At 40.3% G+C, this 18,758-nt stretch overlaps 4 protein-coding genes across 12 annotated transcripts; 3 read left to right on the plus strand and 1 right to left on the minus strand.

The window, feature by feature from the left end:
- The first annotated feature begins 822 nt into the window (after positions 1 to 822).
- On the plus strand, positions 823 to 6,146 carry kel (Kell metallo-endopeptidase (Kell blood group)). Of its 2 annotated transcripts, none has more exons than XM_032518639.1 (18): positions 823 to 1,003; positions 1,689 to 1,971; positions 2,057 to 2,359; positions 2,493 to 2,614; positions 2,932 to 3,090; positions 3,187 to 3,258; positions 3,373 to 3,561; positions 3,656 to 3,816; positions 3,909 to 4,026; positions 4,123 to 4,218; positions 4,312 to 4,410; positions 4,502 to 4,579; positions 4,749 to 4,861; positions 4,945 to 5,034; positions 5,134 to 5,201; positions 5,321 to 5,481; positions 5,560 to 5,649; positions 5,734 to 6,146. In XM_032518639.1, exons 1-18 carry the CDS (start codon positions 977 to 979, stop codon positions 5,878 to 5,880), a joined length of 2,376 nt encoding a protein of 791 aa, XP_032374530.1. In that variant the 5' UTR covers positions 823 to 976; the 3' UTR covers positions 5,881 to 6,146. The 2 variants fall into 2 exon arrangements, with proteins under 2 accessions (XP_032374530.1, XP_032374531.1); XM_032518640.1 differs by having other exon boundaries at positions 824 to 1,003; positions 2,060 to 2,359.
- A 52-nt stretch (positions 6,147 to 6,198) lies between these two features.
- On the plus strand, positions 6,199 to 8,259 carry LOC116691271 (histone H1). 6 transcript variants are annotated; one of them, XM_032518775.1, is made up of 4 exons: positions 6,199 to 6,625; positions 7,003 to 7,295; positions 7,629 to 7,764; positions 7,801 to 8,259. In XM_032518775.1, exons 1-4 carry the CDS (start codon positions 6,406 to 6,408, stop codon positions 8,199 to 8,201), a joined length of 1,050 nt encoding a protein of 349 aa, XP_032374666.1. In that variant the 5' UTR covers positions 6,199 to 6,405; the 3' UTR covers positions 8,202 to 8,259. The 6 variants fall into 6 exon arrangements, with proteins under 6 accessions (XP_032374666.1, XP_032374667.1, XP_032374669.1 ...); XM_032518776.1 differs by having other exon boundaries at positions 7,843 to 8,259; XM_032518778.1 differs by having other exon boundaries at positions 7,885 to 8,259.
- A 180-nt stretch (positions 8,260 to 8,439) lies between these two features.
- emg1 (EMG1 N1-specific pseudouridine methyltransferase) lies at positions 8,440 to 11,155 on the minus strand. The gene is made up of 5 exons (XM_032518831.1): positions 10,948 to 11,155; positions 10,710 to 10,811; positions 9,289 to 9,430; positions 8,946 to 9,154; positions 8,440 to 8,864 (listed from the first exon to the last, which is right to left on the minus strand). The coding sequence occupies exons 1-5, from the start codon at positions 11,095 to 11,097 to the stop codon at positions 8,751 to 8,753; spliced, it is 717 nt and encodes a 238-aa protein (XP_032374722.1). The 5' UTR covers positions 11,098 to 11,155; the 3' UTR covers positions 8,440 to 8,750.
- Positions 11,156 to 11,445: 290 nt separating this feature from the next.
- Positions 11,446 to 18,320, plus strand: nop2 (NOP2 nucleolar protein homolog (yeast)). 3 transcript variants are annotated; one of them, XM_032518645.1, is made up of 16 exons: positions 11,446 to 11,688; positions 12,286 to 12,414; positions 12,550 to 12,592; positions 12,672 to 12,736; positions 13,925 to 14,241; positions 14,445 to 14,652; positions 14,755 to 14,954; positions 15,181 to 15,270; positions 15,702 to 15,789; positions 15,924 to 16,064; positions 16,517 to 16,656; positions 16,746 to 16,835; positions 16,953 to 17,075; positions 17,176 to 17,273; positions 17,380 to 17,516; positions 17,611 to 18,320. In XM_032518645.1, exons 2-16 carry the CDS (start codon positions 12,306 to 12,308, stop codon positions 18,048 to 18,050), a joined length of 2,289 nt encoding a protein of 762 aa, XP_032374536.1. In that variant the 5' UTR covers positions 11,446 to 11,688; positions 12,286 to 12,305; the 3' UTR covers positions 18,051 to 18,320. The 3 variants fall into 3 exon arrangements, with proteins under 3 accessions (XP_032374536.1, XP_032374537.1, XP_032374538.1); XM_032518646.1 differs by having other exon boundaries at positions 11,576 to 11,688; positions 12,302 to 12,414; XM_032518647.1 differs by lacking the exon at positions 11,446 to 11,688 and having other exon boundaries at positions 12,306 to 12,414; positions 17,614 to 18,050.
- The last annotated feature ends 438 nt before the right edge of the window (positions 18,321 to 18,758 follow it).

The following is an 18,758-nucleotide window of genomic DNA, read 5'->3' on the forward strand; positions in this document are numbered from 1 at the left end:
TTTGTCATCACTATGGGTTAGTATACATATGATGATGTCTTCACAGTTGCATTTATCTGGCGTTTTTTGTGTGTTATGTCCTATTGTATTACATGTGGATGTCTTGTTTTTTTCCATATAACTTTTTTTTTTTTTTTATAAAATCCTGTTTGATATGTGTGAATGTGTATATGTTACATTATTTAGCCCCACCCTTTGGCTGTATCAAAAATAAACAAATAAAATGCTAAATACCAAAATGTTTTTGTCTAATTTCTCAACTGTCAACTGTACAATTTGTTAGTTCTTAACACCTACAATACATAAAATTATGCATGCTGTATAAGTAACCACCAAAAAGTTTCACACATTACAGTTTGTCTTTTTTTTTTTTTTTTGCCACCACATTCTCTCGCTGGTTGGCCTCCATGTGACAGCCATGAAACATGTTTTCTCCCAGACTCTCAATGATGTGCTACACCTTCAGGACGCCAAACTGCTCTATCAGTTGTCAACAGCCATATGTTGCACTGATAATGACGACAGCTGACATGTGTGCATGTGCGTCTGTGAGTGTTTACTTTCCAGAAAGTGCTTGCCCTCATTCAATGCGATACATCATAACAATGTATGGGCAAAAGGAATTTGTTGGCCTCAACTTACCAGCCCAAACCTTTGTGTTTTCAAACCTTGCACACAGGATTTGTTTTTTTTTAACATAAATAGTTTCTCCTGGGTTCACAAATCACGAAACAGCCACATGCATGCCATAGAGATGTTCTGGAAAGGAGAGTAAGACGTAGCCTGCAGTTTTTTTTTTTTTTTTTTTTATCAGTGCGTCAGATGAGAGAAGTGAGTGATGGAGAGAGATAGAGGGCTGAGATGACAGCTGTTTGACAGAGGGACAGCAGCAGGAGGGAGCATGTGATACATCAAATGTAAAAGACAGAGGACGCAACACGCAGGAGAAACAGAGCAAGACATTCATATACTAAGAATGAGTGAAACTCCAATAGAGCTTGAGGTAGGACCTTTTCAAAAAACTAAAAGTTGAAAGTTGTTAAAAGTTGTTTATATTTGTTATGTCCAAATGGTTGTAAAAGGCTTATGTGATTTTTTTAGTTGCTGGAAACTGGAGCTGAGCCATATGTTGCTGGAAAATATTATTTAATGATGTTGTCTGGAGAGGTCTGCAATGCGTTCAAATTGTTTTGCTAATGTTTGTGTTGCCACATACAAACTGATTTGTTTTTTTACCAGCATTTTTTGGCAACTTTGGAAAACATGTACATAGACAAGCTGCTGTCCAGTGCCAATAAACATGCCGTATGATTCTACCAAACTGTGAAATCAGTGGAGATGTCTATAGTAACATTTAAGCTAATGCCATGGTTGCTCTGATTAAAACTTGGAATACAGTAGTTAGAATAGAAATTCCTGTGTTGGTGTTGTTGGAAATATTAAAAGGCCTCTTAGCGTTGTGTGGAAATGAAATGACTCCCGCTGTGATCAGATGTAAAGAATGGATAGGTTTTTGGGGAGAGGTGTGGAGATGGTCAGAGGTTTCTGGGACACCAGAACTCACTGGTGAGTCGTGTGGAGATGTTGTGGGCCCAGTTCAGTAAAAAAAACAACAACATACATTTCCAAAAATACGACTGTGTCTCTGATGACTCATTCTTGTTTAACTTGCTCACTTCCAACCCCAGCTATCAGCCCAGCCATCGTCACAGCCAGAATCCGAGAGGGGGCGACAGCCTCCGCCTCTGTTTCAGCTGCCCTTCCCCACCCAAGATCCCTCGAACATCTATCAACAAACCCAGCTACAGCCTGAGCTACAGCTATCTCCGAACCAAGCAAAGCCAGTGTGGATAAATCATCGAAAGCTGTTTCTCCTCTTTTTGGGGTTCTTCTTATGTGCTGCCATTCTGCTACTTATTTTCTATATGCATCATATTCTTCAAACTAGGAGCAATAACCAGAAAGACAAAGGTAGGCCTCAAGAGAAACACAACAGAATTATAACATTAATTCAGAATTTGCCATTTTGTCTGACTCTTTTTTTCACTCTTTCCAGTAGTGACCCCATGTCTCTCCCCAGAATGTCAGTGGGCCTCGGCCCGTCTGTCCATGTCTGCTGATCCATTCACGCATCCCTGTGATTACTTCTTGTTCACATGTGGATCCGGCAGACTTTCACCAGACAGTGGGGGGAGGCAAAGAGGTCAGGGCATCCCTGGACATCCACAGAACCAGAGGGAAAAGGCAGTGTGGCCAGAGAGGAGAGCACAGAGTAAAGAGAAAGAAAACAGAGGACGGAGAGAGGAAAAAATCCTGGATAGAAAAACTTTGCTGCTGCAGTATCTTAGGGAGATCTTGGGTAGTTGTCTGCAACTGAACTGTCTTGTAATGTTCACCACCCTACAATGTATTAATTTATTCAATCATATGTCTGTATGAGAGAGTATATTTATGTATTGTCTGAATCATGTTTTCCTTGTTCTGTTTGTCAGACTCAAATGACACACCGGGTAGTAAAGCAGTGCAGAAGGCCAAAGGATTTTACTGTTCCTGTTTGGACATCAAATCCATAGAGATGGCTGGAGCAGAACCCTTCCTTGCACTCATCCAGAAAGTGAGATAATTATATGCCCTTGAAATGGGGGCCGTTGGCTGATAAATCCCAAAAGAAAGGTTGTCAAATGCAATGTTCCCTTATCACCTCTCTTTAAAGGTTAGGGGAAATACTGTGTCCATTATTCATTGCATCTCAGGCAACACAAGCCACAAAGAAATGATGCATCTTACCACTAACATGGCAGGATTTTTACCCATGCTAGCAGCATGTCTGTAACACTATTGCCCAAGAAAAAATATCCCCTCATCTTATGTCTCATGCATGCCATATATAATGATTAGATCTGATCTGTTGCTATCTCTCTGTGTATTCAGCTGGGAGGTTGGGCAGTATCAGGCCAGTGGAATAAGACGGATTTCAACTCCACCCTGAGCCTGCTCATGAGAGACTATGCCACCTTTCCATTCTTCAACCTCTATGTGGGCAAAGACCCAAATGAAATTGCCCGCGGGACAATCAAAAGATACATACAGGCCAGTAACCATTAGAATAATTTGTCCTTACATGCTGGTGGGAGAACTACCATAGCAGGCATATTGCTGTAACTTAAGTATCCACTCTTTCAACAGATTGATCAGCCAGATCTGTTAATCCCAATTGAATGGAACAGAAAGACACTGAAGTCTCAAGCTAAAACTAAGGTGATGAGTTTGCCAGACCACTATTGATTCAAGAAATGTATTTTATTGAATGAATGATGTTAGTCCATCCCACTAATGCATTCCTTTATCATTCTCCTGTCTCTTTTCATCCAGACGCTACGTCCCTTCTTGGCATCATGTCAGAGATACCTGGCACTGTTGGGGGCCCTGCCCAGCAGCAGCATGATCCATGTGGGCAACTTTATGTCTCTGTCCTCTGAGCTCGCTGTGGCTGCTGCACCTCTGGACTATCGCCTGTCGAAAGGGCAGCTCTATAAGCGCATGACCATCAAAGAGCTACAGGTACAGGAGAAGGGGGTGTGTGTTGCTATACACATACACACTGTGTCTGAATCCAATGCGACAATTGATTTTCGTTATGTAAATATGTTAACAGAGCCAGGCCCCTGCCATTGATTGGCTGGGCTGTCTGCAGGCCGCTTTCCATCAACTGCCTCTTATCGAAGATGATCACGTCCTTCTGCATAACTTACCCTACGTTGTGCAAATGTCCCGCATCATTGGCAAATGGATGAACAAGCAAGAGCTGAGCACCAGGTACTAAAAGTGACACAAACCTCCCACAATGAAACATAGACTTTTCTGTTTTTCTTTCATGACCTTGTGCTGCCTGATTTGAATCCACTCAGCGGCCCCATTCATACTTACATGGTCCTTAATCTGCTGCACACCTTGATACCTGCTCTAGACTCCAGGTTTTCTGAAACAGAGAAGAATTTGTCAGTGGCTCTAGGTAACACTGAAGGGGTGAGTCAACACAGACAAAGTCCTTTAAAATAAAATAAAAAACAACATTTGAGTTGGTTTGCTGAGTCATGTCTTCATTGTGGGCTTATTCACCAGGCAGACCCTCGCTGGAAACACTGTGTGTTAGAGACAGAGAGAGGATTTGACTCTGTTCTTACACACCTTCTCAGTGAAAGGACAGCACAAAGAGACGTGAGTAGCTATTATGGGAAGTTGGGACATAATGAACTAAGCAGCAACTGAATTTTAAGGCGGATGTTTATTTAAGATCTTAATGTTCAACAGGCAGAGGAGATTATTCAAAATATCTTTTCCTCCTTCAAGTCCAAATTACATGAACTTAAGTGGACAGATGAGAAGTCTCTCCACTTCGTCATGAAAAAGGTAACAAGTGAAGCAGGAGATATTGTACTTCTTTAAACTGCATTTTGTTTGGGTTTTGATACTGTATCAATAAAGGTATGTCTTCCTCCAGGTTCAGTCTTTAATTCCAAAACTTTGGACTACAAAACGGATCTTGAGTGAGGCTGAGCTTGACCTGCTATTTTCCAAGGTACATTACATACCTCTGCTGACTAACACAGTTGTAACAACAATGCTTTAACCCTAGTTAAACCAACCTAAACTTACTTAACACAACTTTGTCTAATGTAATTTGTATTGTCCGTATCTATTGTGCAACTCAATGGAAAAAAAAAAATAGTAATCAGTTTTGATTCCAGGTGACAATCGGCAGTGGCACACACAGCTTCTTCTCCAACTACGTCCAAATACTGACCTTGTGGCAAAAGAGACTCCGTCAACTCTTGACTGAGCAGACTGAGGAGGCTGATATGTAAGTGTCTGCCTCTATTCTTAAAGTTGAGAGTTGATATGAATGTTTTAAGCATGCAATTAATCTTTTCTCGTTTCTTTTAGTCTGTCTGTCACACCATTTATCCTGGGTGATGAGCTCCTCTTTCCCATGGGAATGTTTATCCCTCCTCTCTTCCATCCTTCCTATCCTAGGTAAAGTGTACATGGATTTTACTATTAAATGGTTTTCATATAAGATATAACACTGATTGTTGCACATTTTAGTACACACTTTGTTTTCTTTCTTAACAGGGCAATGAATTATGGTGTAATAGGTTTTCTTCTCGCCAAAGATATCCTCCACCTGATTCTGCCCGACAGTAAGAGAAGCTCACATTTGTCATGTTTGGGTCTCTCTCTCACACACACACACACAAATAACACTTCACCTACAGATGGTTTGATGCAGTATCATATCAATCTTTTTGTTGTGTTGCAGTTTACTCTCAAAGTGAGACCGTGCATGCTGTGGGGGAATGTGTGTGGGCTCACTACCTCACGGTGACAGAAAGAGCAGGCCGAGGTGGGGCGTTTTCTCTCTCAGCAGCACAGAAGCAGGAGGTGTGGGTGCAGTATTCTGCGCTGCAGATAGCATTGCAGGTGAGCGACCATCTTCAGGTTTTTTTGCTTGTGGGTGTTCAACAACACTGAGCTCATACATCCACATTTTTTCCTCAGGCTTATCATCAGAGTCTGATGAACCATCCGAGTGACCCTTCCATCTTAGGACTATCACAGACACGTTTGTTTCTCACATCTTTTTCTCAGGTACTGTGCTTCTATTATTATGTTACAATTGTCATCTTCTTTCCTCTCAACTATTGATCACATTTTATTATATTCCTTTTCCAGGTTAACTGTGACTCAGACCCATACCGTGAATTCATGCCCTTGGAGCCCTCCTTCTTGATTACAGTGATTTGTGCCAAATCTGACCTGTGTCCTACAAGCCTGCATTGCCCCAGTAAAACCCTGCAGCATTCATTACAAACATGCTGAGCACACTATGAAGACCTGCACTTGTTTTTTGTTGTTATTTATTAATATTGATTGTCTGACAAAACTATCCACTTGGTGCTGTTGAAATTAAGTGCACTGTGGATGTTTACAAACTGTTGTTACAAAGATAGTTTATTCATTATAACAGTCAATTGTGAGAGTACACTGACATTGTTTGTACAGTGACTGCTAGTTAAGATGTTTGGATTTCCATAGATTGCACAAGCTGTTACATATTCATGTAAATAAAATAAACATTAGAAAAAAAAATGTGGTCACAGATCCACTTTATCACATCTGCTGCCATGGTAAAAACGATTAGTTTTAAATGAGCTATTGTCTCCTAGGTGATGGAGACAATCATCTCCCACGGCAACTAAAGAATTATTTTTGAAAAACAAAATCAAAGTTACCAATTGAAAATCAGGCCATAGGCCTATGTGCCTGTCAAACCTTCCAAAAATCAGCTGGGGAGTTTTTTAAAATTATTTTCTTACTGAAATATGAAATAGGCTAACAGCAAAAATGCGGAGGAAAGCCACTACGAAGTGCGCAAAAGGAAATACCAATATTAAAGCAAGAGAAAATACACAGTTAAAGGTAGTAAAACAATTGGGACGACCCACCAAAACTCCGACTGGGAAAGGCCTTGGAAAAGCGGGAGCCAAGCGTTTGGGCCGACTTCTAAAACGAGCCATCCAGGACCCGGACGAGTCCACCGTGACGGGGAAGGTTTCTCTGCCAAGTGAGTAACTAGCTAACTTACCGCTACAGTCATTTGAGCTACCAGTTAGCTAACTTTAGCTAGCTAGTCAAAGCAACACGTTATTTGTATTCAAACTTGACAGCATTTCAAGTTGAGGTTTTTGGCAAACTTTAGCTAGCTGGTCTGTCTGTTAATGATTTAACTTGCTCCAGTCAAGTAGCTAATCTAACGTTAGCTTGGGGGGGGTGGGGGGTCAACATAATTAGTTACAATTAATTTATATTCATCAAAAAAAAAAGGTTATGATTTGAATTGGGTACCTTGGAACAAGATACACATTCTGTATCATTACATAATTGCTTTAAATTTAATTTTTCACGTCACCCAGCCTTTTCTTTTCTTTATTGATCTTTCAGAGACTCCTGTTCGCCTTTTCAAGCATCAGATTCAAACTAAGGCTGAGAATGCACCAAAGACAAACACTGCAATATCGGCCTCGCCTCATGTTCCCCAGCTCATCCTCAATGTGGTTTCCCAGTGCAAACACCGAGGTGGCATCTCCATGGCGGAGCTCAAGCAGACGCTGGCTGCTGGAGGCTACAATGTCACCAAGAACAACAGGCGGGTGAACGTGGCGACTCAAAGACTGATTAACAATGACAAACTTGTACGAACTACAAGGAATGTAACGTTCAGACTCAACAATGAGGTAAAATAGCCATTGCCTGTATACTGTGTTAACTTGTTTTCCCATAAAGGGTTTAGTTAACAGGACATACAACACTGAATCACTAACAGTAATGCAGAAAAGTTTTGCTGCAATGTTTGTACATGTTATACATATCGTTTATTGGGCCAAAAGCAGAACATACTGGAAAGTTTCAATCCATTGAGAGCCGCAGCACTTTTCTTCCCAATGTGATGCAGTGTTGACTTGACCTTTACATTTCAATGCACAAGTTAGAGACAACATATTTGTCTTATAAAAAAATACAAAGTAATTACAGTGTTGACACTTATTTTTAACCCGTTTTTTTTCTACAAAAATCAGAAACAGACAAGCAGTGTGGTCTCGCCACAACTGAAAGGAGTTCTGAAGAACAGCAAAGCAACCACCAAATCCTCCCAAGAAGCAGAAAAGTCACAGAGACAAGCCAGAAAGACTCCAAAACCAAAAGGCAGGACTCTCAAGCCAGCAGCCAAATTACCAGAACGCAAGACTCGTAAGCCAGCAGCCAAATCACCAAAACCAAAAGGCAGGACTCGTAAGCCAGCAGCCAAATCACCAAAACCAAAAGGCAGGACTCGTAAGCCAGCAGCCAAATCACCAAAACCAAAAGGCAAGACTCGTAAACCAGCAACCAAATCACACAAACCAAGACAGCAGACACCCAAAGCAAGAAGAAAATCACCAACGCCAACAGGGAAGAAAAGCAGATCTGCAACGAAATGCGTGGCACGGGTTCGAAAGGCACCAAGGAAGGCTCAAAGGGCTCCGAGACGTCGACCAAAACAAAACCAGCAACCGTATAAATCTTCCCGGAAAAGCCAGCAACCAATGCCAAGACTAAAAACACAACGTCGAGTTACCAGGAGAAGAGCTTACTACTATTAGCATTTAGGTGAATTAAAGGCGAGCAGGAATAAACTCAAACCTTTCTAGCAACCTGAAATTAATTTTTTTCTTTTGATGCATCTGCGGAGTTGAAAATGTATTTTCTAATGTCTTATTTTTATTTTACACTTTGGCTCCATGTTCTCAGGGTAATCCATGTAATTAGAATCTTGGAAAATTTTGAATCTGATATGTATTTCACTCTTCTCAGTCTAAATGAAAGAAACCACATCATTTAGTCAAATATTTTAATGTAAATGTACTGATTGATAATCCAAAACTCAGTAATTGGTGCAATTGATAATGGTATAAAAAAAACAGCCATGCTTCTACATGAAAAGGAAACACTGGGTACAGAAACTTTGTATGTTCCACATGGTGGCCAAACACCATCATACAAGTATACACATACAGTGTACAACGGGATACATGTCTGTAGTCCATGCAGCATCACTGGTGAAATGGACATCTTATCCATTCCTTGTCCATTAAAAAAAGTCCATGTACTCCACTGTCTCTGTCAGGTGAACAGCAGTAGTTTATCGACTGTCACACGACACCCCACACCTCCTCGAAAGCAGAGCACATCTTGGCACAGGTCAGTGCTGCAGAGAGGGGATAGTTACTGATGGACACCGTCTTCTCTGTGTAGTCCACGTTCACCTAATAAAAAGACAAAGGAATAAGTAACAGATATTTGATGCTTAAAGTAGTGGATCTGCTAACATTAAAGCCGTTTCTCACCGCTCCATGTGCAAATGCTCCGACCACCACTGCGGCTGGTCCCTCCGGCACCAAAGACCGAGGACAGACAGCCTCTCCGGCAGCAGAGAACGAGGTGGATATGCGGGGACAGCCGGGAGGCAGGTGGTCAGACACTGGGTTTTTAATCATCCTCAGGAGTTTCTGAGGACCATCAGCGGCCCTGACACTCAGCTTGTGAAGCAGCTGAACTGAAATAAAAGAAGAAAAAATAATTACGAGATCAGCTAAAAAGAGTAGTTTAGATATGAAACATAATATGCTTTGTACTTTGCCTACACAAAGATAAACGTAACACAGAAAGCATTTCAAGTTCTTAGTTTACCCATAAGGCCACAGAAGCGAGTGAAGGTTCTTGGGATGCGGGTCTGTGGGTTGATCTCTATTAAGGCATTTTTCTCTGTGTGGATGTAAACTTGCAAAAGGCCTGCCCTGTTTAGTGGACTGTCCATCAACATGAGCAGACACTGAAAAAGGAAATAAGATATTTAAGTTAAAAATGATTCAACTTTATTTAAAAAAATAAAAATAAATTGCTACTACTGACATAAAAGATACAATATAATAAGCAGATGCACCAATATGTTTTTTGTGGCTCACATGCTTGAGGTAAGTAGTTTTTTTTAATATGACTACTGCTATTATTATTATTATTATTATAAGTTTCATCTAGTGAAAAATAAGAAAAGCTATACAATTCAACAAATACTGGCAGTAAAATAAAATTTATACCACTAGTAGCTTGTATGCATTGAAAATAGACTATTTGACATTATACTATGTTGGTGCATCTCTAACAACGGGCTACAGGAAAATTAAAATTCCCTGCAGGACTCAAAAATGACTTATTTTGACAATGACAATATTTGTAGGAGATGCATAACAACACTGGAGGTGTTAAGGCTGAGCTCTATATTTGATATTTTATAAACTTAAGTATTCTCTGATGAATAAACAACGTAATGGTGACACCGTTTCTATAAGTGCATCACTGCCTTCTTGTTAACTGATATTTGACATATAAGCCCAAACGTATTTCTGTGTACATTCTGATACCAAAATATCAATTTGACTTTGAAGTCTTTTTGGACAAAAGTGTCAGCTAAATACACGCTGTGGTGGAATTTCCCAAAACACCATGTTGTAGTAAGATGAGACGAAAGGAAAACTTAAGACTACCTTGGGTCATCATAGGTCACAGGTCAGGGGACGAGAATATTCGGCCTGTCTCTTAATAACCAAACCTCTTCATGCATGAATAGGTTTGTCTCTCTACAGAGTCTGGGAGTCTAGACAGCTGCATGATTAGGGGATGTTTTCCTCCAGGACTGTCTCCTTTTGGAGGTCAGAGGAAACAGTGAAATGGGGCCTGCCACAGTTTCTCATGTATCGCAGAACTAGGCTTTGCTTTGGGCGCCATCGATATCTTGGCATAACATAAACCTGACAGCTTGGTCTAGAGATATCAGGAAAAGGCACAGACCCTCAGAGTTGAGGAGACTGCAGAATGGCACATAATGGTTAAATTGTGCTGTCTACCTTAATCTCCTCGATTGAGATCAATAAGTCTCCCGAACTTACATGTATCCAGAAGTTAAGCTGCTACTGAGTTTTACATTGCACATGTTATGAAGAATCGGCCATGATTAAATAAACCGATCATGCTCTTGATTTCACGTTTCATAAATCTGACAAACCTAAATGAAGAACACAGTTGTACGTACTATCCTGAATGAGTGTTTATACCTGATGTGTGATGTCTGGTCTTATATGTCCCGGATTCCTTCCACTTTTGACGATCATATTTTTGTGTTGGTCACAGTTTAACAGCTCAAAGGTTTTTCCGACCTGGGAAATAAAAAAACATGTACTTATTGTATAAGTTATCCCCAATTTTAAAAGGTATGGTTACTCATGTCACTTCCACTCGTAGCAGGTAGGCGCTGCATCACAACAGTACGCAAACACGACCATGACGCTTTACCTTCACTGTTTCTAACGATGCTCCCTCCAGAATAACAACGAGTCTCCTCTCTGCCATACGGTCGTGCAGGCTGCGGAGATGTTTGGCTGGTTTTGGTTCATATTCGTCCAAATGTTCAAGACCACGCTTCTTCTCATTAGGAGCCGCCATGATACCTTCAGCTGGACTGTCGCGGAATGTCTGCGTCACGGCAGAAGTGCGCGTTCACGAGTAGGTGCCTAAAAACAAATAAGTGCCTTTCGCTAACTAAGGTCAAGTTGCCATACTGCTAAGTGATAACTGTTGCTTAATATATGGCTTTACTAACGAAAGCATAGTGGAAGAAAATAGTTAGATGGATGGAAAACTAACTAATGATTAAGTTATGGTTAATTTACCGTTTTTCTTCTTGAACGCATATTGGCCAGATGGGATCATGGGGGGAAAAAAGCTTCGCGGCTGATCAAAGCCATAGACTGTACAGTCTATGTTCAAAACGAAAACCGTAGACTGGTCAAAACATCCTATGGTCAAAATCATAGATTGTATATTATTAAATCAACACTCTTAACACACTCTCTTTATCTTTAGCATGAGCCAATCCTAGCGCTTGAATGCAACGCAGTGCGTGTCTTGCTTTACCTCACTTGTATGCGCCGGATGCTCTTCCTCAACGTGTTGAAGTAAACTCACGTGTGGGTTTTTTTTTTTAATCTTACACCGTATAATCAGAAGTTGGGTCAAAAAGAGACAGGTTCATCGGTGAGTATGTGGAGAATTGTTGCTGAGCTCATTAGGCGAAGAGTCAGTCAGACAGTGTTAATAACCGATGTCTGTATATTAACTTGCAAACACGACATATTGGATCAACTAGCTAGCGTTAACTGTTCTGTATAACTGGTCGTCACAGCTTATTCTGCCGTTACTGTGTCACAACTAAAGTCTTTGAACGCCTCGGAATTTAACATTTAGGGTAGCTATGTCCCTATGAATGTAATTTTGAATTCATATGAAGTACCATGAAACTATTAGTAAAAATTGTGATTTGAGGCCTAAAGTTACCTCAAGATCACTTTAAAATAAGATGCCTATTGAAGGAAATGTCACTGGGTTTAAGTAATATAATTATTGATAGTATTTTTTTTACCATAAGAAGTTCCGTGCAGCATGCTGTGACTTCACTACTGTATGTGTAGGTATTACAGTTGTGTGCTTCCACGCAAATGCGTCCCACTAACTTACAACACAACATGGTCTCAAGACCGCACTGAGAGTGGCATCTGTTCGTATACACTGACATTGTTATTTTACACAGGTTTTTGGAAAGATGAAATCATATTTTTTCTCTGCTTTTAAAAGTGTCTGTGTAAGTCATAGTCATGGGTCGGAAGTTGGATCCCACCAACAAGGTGAAGCGAGGACCAGGGAGAAAATCCAGGAAGCAGAAAGGAGCAGAGACCGAGTTGGCCAAGTTTATAACTAATGATGGTAACTATCAGCTATTTATAAAGATTCCCATCAACTGTGGAAATCTATACCATAAAGTTTAACAATAATTCACAACTTTGACAAGGATTATGGCTTTTTTGTTTTTACAATGTTTTATTGTTTTTTTGTTTGCAGATGAAACTGCACCAAAACGCCTGTCAAGTAGAGGCAGGAAAAGGTAAAAGTCTGACTGATTACGCAACATGAAATACTATCAATCTGGTGACAAGTTGCTCATTCATGTTGTTATTTAACAGAGCTGCGAAAAGAGTCCAGAACTTGAAAAAGCCTAAAGATTCTGCGGAGGAACAACCCAAGAAAGGTAACTCCACCACGGTCTGCCTCCATGTTGCTTTTAGATTGGAGCCAACGCTAAGAGCAGAGCCGCTCTGGGTCCTCCACACAGTGACTAGACACCAGTCTTATAATTTGAATGAGGATGTTTCCGGACATCTGAAGTTTTAACTTTTTTTGTATTTTTTAAAGTGGCGATATATGATTTTAAATTTCATTCATAATGGTCTTAAAGGTCCCATGACATGCTGCTTTTTGATGCTTTTATATAGACCTTAGTGGTCCCCTTATACTGTATACTGTATACTGCCAGGTGCCCTTGAGCAAGGCACCGTACCCCCCCGACCGCTCAGGGCGCTGGTTCAGCTGGCAGCCCACTCACTCTGACATCTCTCCATGTATAGTGCATGTATAGGTCCTGAGCATGTGTGTGTATTTCAGGCCTGTGTGTGAGTACTAACAAAAAGTGTGTACACAGAGTGCAGTACAGTAATTTCCCCATTGGGGACTAATAAACAAATTATTACATATTATTATTACATATTACATATCTGAAGTCTCTTTCCCGAAGTTCAGCCTTGGTGCAGAATCACAGCCACTAGAGCCAGTCCTAAAATGAGCTTTCTTTAGGACGTGCCATGTTTCTGTGTCTGTAGCTATTGAGGAGGAGAGGAGGAGAGGAGGAGAGGGGGAGGGGGGGGGGGGGGGGGGGGTCTTTACCAACTGCCACTTTGCTTGTTTGAAAGCCATGATGTCTCTCTCTTTCCATGGCCGGTCCAAATTCTCTGGGTGGGCAAAGCAGGGAAAGGGGAGGTAACTTTAACCACCAAGATTCCAGATTGGCCCATCTGAGCTTTTCATTTTCTCAAAGACAGAGCAGGACACCCAGGGCTCAGTTTACACCTATCGCCATTTCTAGCCGCTGGGGGACCATAGACAGGCTGGGGGAACCCATATTATTGTTAAAAAAACTCTATGAAGTGACATTTTCATGCCATGGGACTTTTAGGAAGTCTTAAATCTGACTTGGTGAAACATGCAGAAACCATGTTATACACAAGTGCCGATAATTACAACCCAGCACCTGCAAACAAGAAAAGCATGAAATAGTCACACAATGTTTGAAATGTTGCCAAAGTGTTGTTATTTTTGTGAAGAATATTTCTAATCAATCACAATATGTACATGGCATTTGTCTGGTACTTTTTCTCTAAAGGATTCACTGATGAGAACAGTAAATGGTTGAAACCAGCTAAGAAAAAGCGCAAAATTGATGAACCCAAAAGTGAGGAGGACAGTGATGAACACTGGGAGGAAGATGATGATGATGATGAAGAGGAGGAGCCAAAGATGAAGAAGGGAGGAAAAGACCAAGGAAAGAAGGGTGTCAAATTAGAAATGAAAGAAGTGGTGGAGGAGGAGGAGGAGGAGGATGATGGCGATGATGAAGAAGAGGAAATGGTTGACGACTATGGTACACTTGATGACGGCAGTGGGGAGGAAGCAGTGGAAGAAGAAAGTGATGGAGAGGAAGTATGTGAGATGATTCTACTATAACCTTTTTACCATTTTATCCTGTGTTCAAGACTTGAAATTTTACTTAAAAGGGTGATTCAAATGTCAAAATGTCACTGTTGATGTATTAAACGGTGCTATTGGATGTTGCCACCAAGTATTTTTCAAAGTTCAAGGGTGGTTAATGTGGTAAACATAGTTGTACTGTCCTTTTTATTTAGCTTCTTCCCATTGAGCGTGCAGCCAAGAAAGCAAAAAAGCTGCAGGAAACCATGGCTCTAGAGAGTGATGACGATGATGAGAAGGAAGATGACGACGAAGAGGAAAAGAAATCCGAGGCTGACATGGATGAGGAAGACACTGTACAAGCCAACATGGATGAAATGGATAAATTTAGGCTACCTGGTGTGGAGGAAAGCGAGAGGGAAGGTGAGTAACTTAGTTTTTTACAATGAGATTCTTCTCTTTTAAAGCAGCCCATTAATTGTTTTGCAAGAATCCTAAATCCTTTTTTCTTATCAACATTGTTAGGCATCATGTCTCTGGACCTGAAGACAATCCATCAAAGAATAATGGACAACATTGATGTCCTTTGTAATTTTGCAACAAAAAGGGAAGAGGGGAAAGAGAGAGCAGAGTACATCTCTCTTTTGAAGAAGGATCTCTGTACTTATTACAGCTACAACCACTTCCTTATTGAGAAATTGATGGACCTCTTCCCTCTTTCAGAGGTGTGTGCCTTGTTTTCTTTCTCCCTGTAGTACTAAAGACAGCACAATGGGATTCTTTTCTCATCATGATCAGAACTGATTGATGCACACGATTTTAATAGTTTGAACATGTGGCTGTTGTTAAGACCTGATTGAGAGTGTGTGTGTTGAATTTATATTTTGACTGCAGTTTTTTATTTTTATTTTTTTTATTAACGTGTTTGTTTTTCTTCCTTTGTGCTTACAGCTAGTTGATTTCCTCGAGGCCAATGAAATTCAGAGACCTGTCACCATCCGAACCAACACACTGAAAACAAGGAGGAGGGATCTTGCACAGGTACAGTAACTGCTCGGGGTGGAAGAGAGATGAAATAGCCAGTTACAATATTTTCAAATGTCAAAATTTCTAATGTGTATGTCTTGTAAGTCGACTTACAAAAAAGCACAAAGTAGTAATACAATTGATTTGATTTTGTTTTTTGACAGCACTATGAGAAAATAATATTAAAACATTAGTATCATTATATCAATAAATGCAGTTAGCAGAGCAAAAAATAACGCTCACATTTGCCTCTTTAGAGAAAAAGTGGCTGAAATAAATAGAAGAATATTCAAATGGAAAGATACAAATGTCTGGCTTTATGGTGAGAATGCCATTAACCAAGAAACCACCACTGAACGCAAGGAAAACCTTTGCATTGTGTAATGTGAAATGCTGCCTTCGGGTGATCATATATTGAACTCTGTGGTCTGTTTTTCCTTGTTTAGGCCTTGATCAACAGAGGAGTCAACCTTGATCCACTGGGGAAGTGGTCTAAAGTGGGTTTGGTCATCTATGACTCCTCAGTACCTGTAGGTATGTGTCACCACATTCATGTCAATGATTTTACTTGAGCTATTAAGGATTGTTTAATGGAAAATATCTGAGGCTGACTGTCACCTCACAAACTTTTAACTCTAACTTGTAACTCTTTCCATGTTTTAAAACAGGTGCAACCCCGGAGTATCTGTCTGGTCAGTACATGCTGCAAGGAGCCTCCAGTTTTCTGCCCGTCATGGCGCTCTCTCCACAGGAGGGAGAGCTAGTGTTAGACATGAGCTCAGCCCCAGGAGGCAAGACCACCTATATTGGTAAGATGTGCTGCAGTTATATATCATTAGACTTATTTTATGTTGCATTTCAAATTGCATAATTTAGACTAGGGCTGCAACAAATGATTATTTTCAGTATGGATTAACCTGCAGATAATTTTCTTGATTCATGGATTAACTGTTTTGTATATAAAATGTCACAACATTGTGAATACAATACCAGTTATAACTTACTAAAGACCAACAGGATGTATTTGAATTACTGGTTTTATCCAACCAACAGCCCAAAACCAAAATAAATTGATTTTACTCCCATGTATGACGACAGAAAAGCATAAAATTATTACATTTGAGAAGCTGGAAACAAACTTTAAAGTGAATTAAATATCATAATAGCTTTGTTCCAAGTGCAGTGTAGACCACTGCAAACTTTTCTCACATGCAAGTTAAATTATTTTTTTTAACGTTGTATGTGAACGTTCCACCCTCAGCTCAGCTGATGAGAAATACGGGCATGATCGTGGCTAATGATGCCAACGCTGACAGATTGAAGAGTGTGGTAGGCAACGTCCACCGTCTGGGTGTCACCAACACTGTTATCTGCAACTACGATGGAAGGCAGTTCCCAAAGGTATTGTTTATACATCTGTAGAAAAAACATTATGTCTGTGGTTTACATTGACTCTAGAGTTTTAAAGAGTCTACTGACTTTGCCTACAGGTGATGGGTGGGTTTGATAGAGTGCTGCTTGATGCTCCGTGCTCAGGCACAGGAGTTATTGCTAAAGATCCAGCTGTGAAGACCAGTAAGGTAAAACACCATTCACTGTTTGAGTATACACTCAAACAGATGTATACTTTTGGTTTTAAGTAATGTAAAAAAAAAAGACTATTTTTTTTTATCATGCCCCCTCCTATTTCCTGACAGGATGAGGCCGACATCCAGCGCTCTGCTCACTTGCAGAAAGAACTGATTTTATCTGCAATTGACTCTGTCAATGCGGAGTCCCCCACTGGAGGATATCTGATCTACTGCACATGTTCAATAATGGTATTTGTACTGTATATGCAGCAGGCTTATTCTTAGGTTTATGTTCTTTGTGAGTATTTAGCAGGCAGGTTTCGGTATTGATCAAAATGTCATCCACCAGGTGGAGGAGAATGAATGGGTGGTGGACTACGCTTTAAAGAAAAGGAATGTAAAGCTAGTTCCAACTGGACTTGACTTTGGCAAGGAAGGCTTCACCAGGTAAATAAGCTAACCAATGGGTTTTCACATAGTGGCAGAGGTAGTGAAAGGCCAAGTACTCTGAGCTTCAACCCTAAAAATGTTTTTTTTTTTCCCATTCTTACAGGTTCAAAGAACGTAGATTCCACCCTACTCTGAGAATGTCACGCAGATTTTACCCTCATTCCCACAATATGGATGGGTTTTTTGTGGCCAAGCTGAAGAAATTCTCCAATGTAATTCCAACTGCACCAGCAGCAAAAGGTAACACTTTCTACAAGCACATGCCAACTTTTATCATGATAGTTACCCGGTTTAACAACAACAACAACAACTCATCCTGTATTTATTTATGTAGAAGAAGAAGAAATCGCAGATGCTCCTGAGGCAACAGCTGTAACAGACTCACCTGAAGAGAAACCATCCAAAAGTGGCAAGACAAAGAAGATTGTCCCCTCCAAAGCAGGCGGCTTAAAGACGAAACCCCAAGCCAATGGAACAGAAGCCAAGAAAATGGCAAATGCCAAGCCACAAGGCAAAAAGGACTTATCTGCTGGACCAAAAAAAGCAAAGGTCGCCAAAATGGATGGAGAGACTGTAAAGGGGACGGAACCCAACAAGCCTGCAGTGAAGACCGCTGATGAAACTAAAGTTTCAAAGGCTGACAAAAAAGAAGGGAGCAGATTTGAAAAAAAGCAAGGCAAAAAGAGAAAAACACCCATGAAGGCAAAGGACAGAATGGGAAAGAATAAATTCAGAAAGTTGAAGCACCTGTTGGGAAAAGAAGGCGGAGAGTGATGGTGTGTACAGCTCGATACACTGTACTAGATTATGTAAGATCCCTTCAGCTAACAAGTGTGAAAGCCGTTGTCATTCAGAGCAGCAATTCTGTATGTTTCAGTCAGATATTAATTGTAATGCCTGTGTACAAATTAATTAGACTGGTTAGTTATGTCACTCTCCCTTTTTTATTTGTTCCAGATTATTCATTATGTTTGTCTGTTGAGTCAATTGCAGGGTGGGACAACTTCCATACATCTGTGGAACATAATAAACCTTTTAAGATATCTTTCTCATCACTTGTTTGATCATTACTTGTCTTTATAGTACATAAACATCTTCTGTTTTTTTAGGGGTAGAGAGCTAAATGTATAAGCCAGCTATGGTGAACCCTTTTAGCCCTCTTATAGCTTTTGCTTAACCATCTCTTATTACATATTAGACATCTGAAATGTAAGTTTGACTAGTCCAGTTACAGAATGAGATATCTACAATTTGAAATGTGACTAGTAGTAAGTCACTTTTTTAAACATCCAAATTGGTAACTTTAAATTGAGTAGTCAGAACGACATTGGAGGTATGTGAAGTTAAGTTCTGACTAGTCATAATGTAAACATTCAGAAATTGGAAAATGTCATCTAATTCTTCACACACTTCAATTGTTCAGTGTTCTAATGTAACAAGATCTTGAATTGAGTTGTGACTTGTCATAAATAGAAATAATTA

This window comes from Etheostoma spectabile, chromosome 6 (genome assembly GCF_008692095.1).
Source record: "Etheostoma spectabile isolate EspeVRDwgs_2016 chromosome 6, UIUC_Espe_1.0, whole genome shotgun sequence".
Lineage (NCBI taxonomy): Eukaryota > Metazoa > Chordata > Actinopteri > Perciformes > Percidae > Etheostoma > Etheostoma spectabile.

Coding starts and splice junctions, on each gene's coding strand:
- kel (XM_032518639.1), top strand. CDS start 977: ATGAGTGAAACTCCAATAGAGCTTGAG. Junction 2,360..2,492: donor GTATCTTAGGGAGATCTTGG/GTAGTTGTCTGC, acceptor TCTGTTTGTCAG/ACTCAAATGACACACCGGGT. Junction 5,482..5,559: donor CGCTGCAGATAGCATTGCAG/GTGAGCGACCAT, acceptor TTTTTTCCTCAG/GCTTATCATCAGAGTCTGAT.
- LOC116691271 (XM_032518772.1), top strand. CDS start 6,406: ATGCGGAGGAAAGCCACTACGAAGTGCGCAAAAGGAAATACCAATATT. Junction 6,626..7,002: donor GGGGAAGGTTTCTCTGCCAA/GTGAGTAACTAG, acceptor TTGATCTTTCAG/AGACTCCTGTTCGCCTTTTC. Junction 7,296..7,628: donor CGTTCAGACTCAACAATGAG/GTAAAATAGCCA, acceptor TTTTTTTTCTAC/AAAAATCAGAAACAGACAAG.
- emg1 (XM_032518831.1), bottom strand. CDS start 11,097: ATGGCGGCTCCTAATGAGAAGAAGCGTGGTCTTGAACATTTGGACGAA. Junction 10,812..10,947: donor CATCGTTAGAAACAGTGAAG/GTAAAGCGTCAT, acceptor TTTATTTCCCAG/GTCGGAAAAACCTTTGAGCT. Junction 9,155..9,288: donor TCGCTTCTGTGGCCTTATGG/GTAAACTAAGAA, acceptor CTTTTATTTCAG/TTCAGCTGCTTCACAAGCTG.
- nop2 (XM_032518645.1), top strand. CDS start 12,306: ATGGGTCGGAAGTTGGATCCCACCAACAAGGTGAAGCGAGGACCAGGG. Junction 12,593..12,671: donor TCAAGTAGAGGCAGGAAAAG/GTAAAAGTCTGA, acceptor GTTATTTAACAG/AGCTGCGAAAAGAGTCCAGA. Junction 17,076..17,175: donor ACTGCACATGTTCAATAATG/GTATTTGTACTG, acceptor GTCATCCACCAG/GTGGAGGAGAATGAATGGGT.